Genomic DNA, 8,296 nt, shown 5'->3' with positions numbered 1-8,296 from the left:
GTTCTTCACTGTAACATGAACAATTCTTTTCATAGTGCAATACAAAACTGCATATTTTTCACCAGAGTTTGGCTTTGCACTGGCAACGTTGAAGTACAGTATGATTGAACCAATGGCCTGCCTGTAGACACACTGTGAAGTGATGCCACCAAGTGGTCACATTTGTGTTACAGCAACCAAAAAAGAAAATAGGAAAACATCTTATTTCATGTTTTTTTAATCACTGATTTTTACACAGCTGTTCATGAAAATATCACAATTAGTACAGAATTCATTCATGTGTATATTTACTTCATGCTTCAAAGTGATGGAAATGCATATAACTTTTTTAAGATTTTGAAAACTATACATCCATTCTTTAACATGATATACATAAACAGAAACCATAACCCCCAAATAGTTAATTTAATCTTGTGCCAGAATCCTACATAGCTGACTACAGATATGAGTTATGTAAAAGCTCTTTAGAATATAAAGCACATTTCTAAAAATAAAATTGTTTGCTTTAAGTAACTCAAGCATGATCTACGTATATTTCAAAGAGGATTTGACATTAGAGCATTGAACTAAAAAAAGATCCATCTATGACTTCTCTATCTGAAGTGATTGATACATTTCCTGAAGTGAGTTACTGGCTAATTGTTTTGGTATAATTTTGAATGAGACCTTGGAAGTACTGCTGTGTGTTTTTGTGGGATTGAAAAAGAATGATGTAACATTTTGGGAGGAAATACCAAAACAGAAAAGAGTACAGGCTGGAAAGTACAGCCAGGGCACTAAGAAGCTGTATGTACTTCCCACGGTAAAGCATGCACTCTGTGGCGAAGATGATCCAAGTGAGGATCAACAGGAGGAGACAGAAGGTTATTGCTTTGGCCTCATTGTAGTTTTTAGGAAGGTTTTTGCCCATGTATGAGAAAATAAAGCAAAGAGTGCATATTGATGACAGTAAAATCACAGAAGCTGTAGATGCTTGTAGACTGATGTCACAGCTGAGTATGATTTTGTCAGGGTACCAGGATGTTTCATTATAGGGGCTTGGAGGTTTACAAGAATAGCCAACAACGAGGAAGATTGCTTGAATGACAAATGCAACAACAATGACCAGCCACTGTCCGTTATATTTTACCCACCAACTGTGGAGCTTTGGGATCTTGGCTGCTATTTTAAAAATGCAAACAATCTGAAAAGAGCGCACAACAAAACATGCTAGACAAATAGTGTAGAATAAGAGAAATGGTAAGTATCTCAAAGTACAAAGAGGGACTGTCGGCTTACCAAAATGAAAGAATACACTAAGATTACTCAGACTTAGACAGCCTAAAATTAAGAAGCACATTGGTCCACCAGCAGATCTGACAACAGGTGTGTTGTAGTTGACTGAAAAGAGAACAGACATGGCTAACGTCATGCACACAAATGCACAGGCCGCTGCGAAGACCAGCATAGCCACAATATCTGTGGCTGATATGTACTCTACAGCCCGCAGATTACATGATGTACTTCCCTCTTCAGACCATTCGATGTCCTTACACTTGAGGCATGCGTATGGACTCTCTGTTTTACAAGAGACAATAAACCATATTAATAGATTTATATTTGAAAATGTTCAGTTTTTGATCAAATTTGTTTGCATTATTCATAGCTTCATTACACCCAAAATAACTGTAATAACTGAAAAAACTGCATGAATACTATTGAGGAGACAGTGGTCCATTTAGTTTTTAAGGATCAAGGTGAATCTTTAAAACCATGTGAAATAAAAGTATAGTACTAAAAAACATTGTTACTGCACTTCTGTAGAATTTAGATATCTGTACTTTACTCTTTACTTTAGTATTCATCTTTCTAACAGCTTTTTACTCCCTACATTTTAACACAATTGTCTGTGCTGTTCATTAGATTTTCAGAACAGGCTTGTTACTAAGTTTCTCCCCCCCAACACTGAGTGCCTTCCAACTGATTTGAGCTTAAATGGAGGGAAGAATAATGCATCTTTTGGAGTTTCCAATAAGATCGGGCTTATTGCTTATTGAAATAACAGAAGAAAGAGGCAAAAAACATATAATATATAATTTATGTATACTGTTTTGTATGATTTATATCATTATACTCAGGGGTTAAAGTAGGACAGAATGATGTCCGTAAGTTCTGGTCGCAGTTAGTGCTAAATGATAGTACAAATTAAGGTATCAATCCAATACCACGTAAGTACCTGACCGGTATTGCTGATTCCAATACTGATACTGATACTTACAGCGTATTTGGTGGAGGGGGGGCAACTTGTCATGATTTACTTACTTTCCACAACAATGAGTTAACATAAGAAAGCAGTTTTTTAGAGACCTGAAATGTAAATGTGCTTGTCTTTAAAGCTTTTTGAGTCAACTTCTGTTGATTAAATGTACCATATTGATGAGACCCTACAACAGATTTTAGTGTTTCCCAACCTGCCTGAGTCACACTTTAATTCCTGACTGTGCTCTTTCTTCTTAGGTGTGAAAAAGTTTGTATTCCCATGTACTAAATAAAAAAATATATATTATATTAATACTTTTAATTAATACTTGTGCCTTTTCACTTTTATGTGACCAAAAGAAGTTGAATCAGTACTTTGTTTTTTTTTTTAATCAAAGTGTTTTTAACACATATATCTAAACTTGTACTTAAAGAAAGTATATACTTTTGCCATGATGAATCTGTATATTTAGTCACGTTGCGAACCATTACCCGTAATGTTGGCGTAAGTTCCATTTGCACAGATTTCACAGTCGAAGCAGCATTCATAGATTCCATTTCGCTTTTTTTTATATCCTGCAGGACATTCTGGGGAACATAAGGAAGTAGGTACCTGTACAAGACATTTATTTAGCACATAAAATAAGTTAAAAAAAAAAAAAAAAAAGCATTTCTGAAGGGTAGCAACAGATTGGGGAGAAAAAACAACACAAAAAAGATGCTTTATATACAACAACAAATGACAAAAAAAACCTGAAGAAAAATAAAAACAAAGGATCTTTGATAGTGTGTTTTGACTTTGGCTGGTGCTGTTAAATCATCGTGAGACAAACAAACAAACAAACAAACAAACAAACAAACAAACAAACAAACAAACAAACAAACAAACAGACAAACAAACAAACAAACAAACAAACAAACATTTTTCATATATTATATTAAACTAAATGTTGTATTAATAATAACAACAACAATAAAAACTTACTTTTCCATTGGTGTGCCATTCAATTTTGCTATCATCCATGAAGAAATGCACTTGTGAATTAAACTGATAAAATCCAATCTCCTGTGCATCACCACTGTTATTCCAGAAAACTATTGAATAGGATCCTTGCTTTAGATTTCCGTTGTCATCAAACTGAATACTATTATTTACAAGTGTAAAATTGGACTTCCTCAGCTCTGCTAGAACCTGATGTGTGCAGAAAAAATTACACAACCATTAATTCTTTGTATTTAAAAGGAAAAAAAATCATATATTGATGATATAGATAGTAGACCTAAACTTTTTCACAATATGAAATGACAAGCTCTACAACTATTGAAAAAGAGTTTGGTTTCAGAATTACAACAATACATCATCTCAGTTTCAAACGACTTGCAGGCTATTGTTAAAAGATGGAATTCAACACAGTAGAAGGCAATTCCCTGTTCTAACCGCTTAGAAGCATAGAGAGTACTTTCTGTCAGTAATGACTTGGTAATATTTGGGTAATTTGGTAACAAGAAAGTAATAATATAGAAGTATCAAGTTATTATCAGTTAATTAGCAAATCATTATCCAAGAAGCCAGTTGGTAGAAGTATAGTATATTATAGTATATAATATGATACAATGTATTAATATGGTGGTAGTAATATGATAACCTGTGCATTTAAATAAAAAAATAAAAAAGAGAGACTTGTTGTAGTAAACTCGTAAAATATAATAAGGTAATACTGGTTAGTGCTTCAAGACTCTGGGACATATTTATCCTATTATAATGTTAAAACTAATCCTACATTGGTCCTCAGTATTTTTCTTTGTTTCAAGATGAAAATGCAAATGACTGTGTTTTAATGTTGTGGCCTATTACCTGGAAGCATGTGGTATTAACTAGAAATCAGGGATGCAAAATGCAAGACCGCCAGTTTCTAACTACTGGCATATTATTGACATATTAGAAAAAAAAAAACCTCCAGGAAGTGTCATAACTACCTGGAAACATGTGCAGTAGTTTCTACATTATAACCTGGATTCAGGAGCGCAAAAAAACCCTGGTTGTTAAAGTGTGTTTAACTGGAAAATGAAGCATATATAAGTTAAAACATTCTTAAATCCAGTGATTCGAAGCCACATTTCACATGTTATTATGTCTTGTTTATTTTGCTGTCAGGGCAACTGTACAATTATTACTTGTAATATTTCGTTTTAAGTTGAATATATTTTCGAACAATTTAAAATTATTATAAATGTACACTCAAATTCATTTTCAGAGGAATTTTTTTTCATTAATAAAAGGCAATTGAGCTCAATTGCCTGCAATGGTCAGGATTTTAAAGTATGGTAATCTACTGCTCTTTTTTGTTTTCCTACATAGGTCTTACGGTGTGATCAAAGCATATTTACAGGTAATAAGCCACAACATTCCAGCTTTATAATATGATAATAATATCTTATTATGGCAGTAAAACCACAAGTCAGCATCTAAAAATCCTAATGCAAATATATTACAGTTTTATTGCGTGCAGGTTATCATGTTGTTTCCAAAATATGACAACACAGTTTTTAATATATATATATTTGGTTCCACAATATTACTTCTAATTTCTGGCTTGCTATTACCTAGTCATATAAATTTTGCTGTAATATTACTCAACTATAATAATTATATACAAGATAATTGCTTGGCTTTTATTTGGATATTATTGGTAGTTAAGTAGTAATAACTTGTACTTTACACATTATTACCACCTTTACATAACATTATTAGACAGTTCTCAGGATGATTAAAAAAGGCTTGTATACTTACAATGTAGGGGTACACTGTGATATTGCTATCACATTTGTCAGCTCCACATCGTAAGGTATTGTGTAAGGCATGAGCAATGGCATATATGGCAGAGTAAATTGCAAAAGAGTATGATGGGTCTGCAGCAAAGATATCCTCAGGATTCATGCAACTACAGTTACATTTCTGATTGCAAAATGTGTCTTGCTCTGCATATTTACAATGAAGTTGGGCTTTGGAAGAATGCAAAAAATCACTGAAACCAGGTATTGTCACTACTGGCTCAGCTACTCCAAGTACAGTTCCAATGTTTTTGATTCCTTTCATTTTGGGGAGTTTTTTGTTCAAGGCCCATGCATCCCCTGCTATCCACACCTTATTTGTCACATTCAGTAGCACTGCTGACTCAATGAGAGGTTCAACATTGTTTTCTAGAGCAAAAACAATAATGACATTTATCTGTTGTGCCTCTATCTGCTTGAACGTTTGAGAGTAATTGGTCCTGTCACTCAGGCCTTTGGAATATGGTAGGCAGATCTCAGTATCCTTTATCCTCTGAGCGAACAAATCCAGACCATCATTACCATAATCATCATCACTGTTAAGGAAAGCAACCCAGCGCCAGTTGAATTTTTGCAAAATTCTTACAATCACATCTATCATGTTTGAATTGGAAGGCAATGTACGCATGAACGATGGATATTTTGCCTTATTTGAGAACACAGAAGTAGAAGTTGCATAATTAACCTGTTAAATAGAAAATAATAGAGAATTTGATCATTTTCAGGTATAATAAATAATGACAAAAAGAAGTCATAATCTTTCTATAAAACTGTTTTTATCATATTATTTGTTAATAACTTACCATAGGAACAAGATTTGTCATGAATAGCGGGGCTACGGTCAGGGATTGAGTGCTTGTGAAAGGACCAACCACAGCTATTACTTTAGACAGAACACTTTGTTTGTCACTCCAAGGTTGTATTGAACCATTAGCTGAGATTAATTTTAAAACACCTGGAAAATTCTGCGTATCTGAGCAGTGGTCAAATATGTCATAGCCAAGAGATACATTTGGCAGTAAATTGGTAGAGTTATTAACTTGCTCTACAGAAAATCTTATCATCTGAAATCTCCGATAATTTGAGAATGTGAATGGTTTACTGAGGACAAGAAGACAAGAGAACAGGATTAATCATAAAAATCTGAAATATTGCTTAAAAGCTTCGTATTTCTGTAGTTTTGTTATTATTATATAAATTCAATTGAACAAGGACACAGATCAGATTAAATTCTATACTACGTAGTTTGACTTTGTAAAGGCATCCAACTAGATTTATCATAAAACTTACGTGGCGCAGTCGAGGGCTTCTGGTCTTTCATGATACACAGAGCCAGTGTCGTCATGAATGTCAAAAAGTCCACCTATCAAATAATCCCCTTCCAGCTGAAACTCTGACGCTGGGATAGTATGTTGAGTGCAGACATGTAGAAATGCTCCTAGCAGACAGAAAGATGCTAAAAAATGTTTCATTGCTGAAGCTCTTTCTTAGCGTTCTGTTGTGCACTCTACCAAAATGTGCCTCTGCCTTTAGTGAGTTATGATACAGTGATGACTGTCCCCTCCCGTCATCATTTCCATGCACGTGGTGATGCACACCTATAAATGGTTGAATGAACTTTCACAAATCAGTATGCAAAAGCATCCAAGCTGCTGTTTGTGCACAAAGTTGAACAACCATCACAAGCAAATTAGTGTAATGCTTCTATCTGGAATAACTCAATTAATCATTTCCTTCCTTTAGACATTATAACACATTTACTTTAGATTTTATTTGACTCCATGACAGATATGAGGTCTTTAAAATATCTTTGTCTTCTTTGGGCGCAACCAAAGCTAGAATTCTGAAATGCTGGCATAAATACTGGCATAAAATGTTTGGGCCTTGATTTAAAAGCCAAAGGGCTTTTAAATCAAGGCCCAAACATTTTATGTTTTTAAATCATGTTACACTATCACAAACCCATTACGTCCACTGTAAAACTATTTATTCGTATTTGTAGATATTTATTAAAATGACTGAAGCACACTAATGCTAATTACAAGCTGCTCTTTCCACTGCAGAAAATGTGCCAAAATGCATTTGTCCTTTGGAAGAAATGTGTACTTCAACTAAGATTGCACTAGGTCAGAGCAACAAAAGACACAAAAACAACAACTCACCCCTTGATCATTAGCAAACAGTAAGTGACCACGTCCTCTTACAAATGATCCCTGTATAATTTAACATGTAACCACACAGGCCATTCAAAATTTGCAATCACTCAGCAGATGAGAGTGATGAATGACAAGAAACCTAACCCAAATTTGAATTCAGGTAACTCCCTGTTTGAAGGGCAGAACTTTCTGGTTCATATTAAGAGATAGGTCTCATCTGGTGAGACTGTGGGCTGATAAACAAAAAAATGTGTTTCAACTATAACTCTGCATTAAGACCAAATGCAACAAAATATTACAGATAAACTTGCTTTAACTAGCAATAGTCAGTAGTTTGAAACACTTTCATATAGAATCAGTTATATGCTAATAGTTTAAGTCATTAGGCATAATAACAGTCATCTGTTTGTTTGTACTTTAATCCCAAAACATTTTTTTTACTTTATAATTAAAAGTGCATCTATTGCAGTTACGTTAGGTTTTGTATTATTATTATTATTATTATTATTATTATTATTATTATTATTATTATTATTATTATTATTATTATTATTATTATTATTATTATTGTAGGAAAAATACATAGGGTGTTTTTCATTATGGACCAGATCCAAATCTGGTCTTTCCCTGTCTGTGGAAGGCTGTCCACTGTTTACCTTAGCTCTCTATACTGGGTGAGAAGTGCCCACCTCCATTTACCCTGGAAGAGTCTTTAAAACTTAGTTAACACCTGTACAGGTTAGTGAAACAGAGAAGCTCTTCACTTCTGACAGATGACTTACTGAAGTGAGTTGTTGAGGATCTGCTTATCAGAGCTTAAGTGGAATTTTTCAGATGCTCAAGCCCAACGTTAGCTGCTGTACTTGCAGCTTAGAACAGCTTACAACAAAAAGCTGTTGTTGCTGTCTAGCCAGCTCTTTCAGCTGCCCATAGATACACATGTGAACCTCCCAAGTATTGTTGCAAAATATAATTTCAACAGTATTGGGAATAGTGTTTATGCACTATTTTGCACGAGTGGTGAGGTTTTGAGGCTTGAGGTGACAATGATATTTTATGAAGATTTTATT

At 34.1% G+C, this 8,296-nt stretch overlaps 1 protein-coding gene across 2 annotated transcripts; it reads right to left on the bottom strand.

The window, feature by feature from the left end:
• Positions 1–628: 628 nt before the first annotated feature.
• On the bottom strand, positions 629–6,542 carry tas1r2.2 (taste receptor, type 1, member 2, tandem duplicate 2). 2 transcript variants are annotated; one of them, XM_006785468.2, is made up of 6 exons: positions 6,361–6,542; positions 5,874–6,171; positions 5,030–5,755; positions 3,224–3,430; positions 2,731–2,851; positions 629–1,557 (listed from the first exon to the last, which is right to left on the bottom strand). In XM_006785468.2, exons 1-6 carry the CDS (start codon positions 6,540–6,542, stop codon positions 629–631), a joined length of 2,463 nt encoding a protein of 820 aa, XP_006785531.2. The 2 variants fall into 2 exon arrangements, with proteins under 2 accessions (XP_006785531.2, XP_087689660.1); XM_087833534.1 differs by lacking the exons at positions 3,224–3,430; positions 5,030–5,755; positions 5,874–6,171; positions 6,361–6,542 and having other exon boundaries at positions 2,725–2,806.
• Between the last annotated feature and the right edge of the window lie 1,754 nt (positions 6,543–8,296).

Source organism: Neolamprologus brichardi, chromosome 20, assembly GCF_056152115.1.
Source record: "Neolamprologus brichardi isolate AB-2024 chromosome 20, ASM5615211v1, whole genome shotgun sequence".
NCBI lineage: Eukaryota > Metazoa > Chordata > Actinopteri > Cichliformes > Cichlidae > Neolamprologus > Neolamprologus brichardi.
Note: the sequence above shows the minus strand (reverse complement) of the source record. Positions and strands in the feature narration are given on the sequence as shown.

Coding starts and splice junctions, on each gene's coding strand:
- tas1r2.2 (XM_006785468.2), bottom strand. CDS start 6,542: ATGAAACATTTTTTAGCATCTTTCTGTCTGCTAGGAGCATTTCTACAT. Junction 3,431..5,029: donor TCACAGTGTACCCCTACATT/GTAAGTATACAA, acceptor TGCACACATCAG/GTTCTAGCAGAGCTGAGGAA. Junction 1,558..2,730: donor AACTTACGCCAACATTACGG/GTAATGGTTCGC, acceptor CTTGTAAAACAG/AGAGTCCATACGCATGCCTC.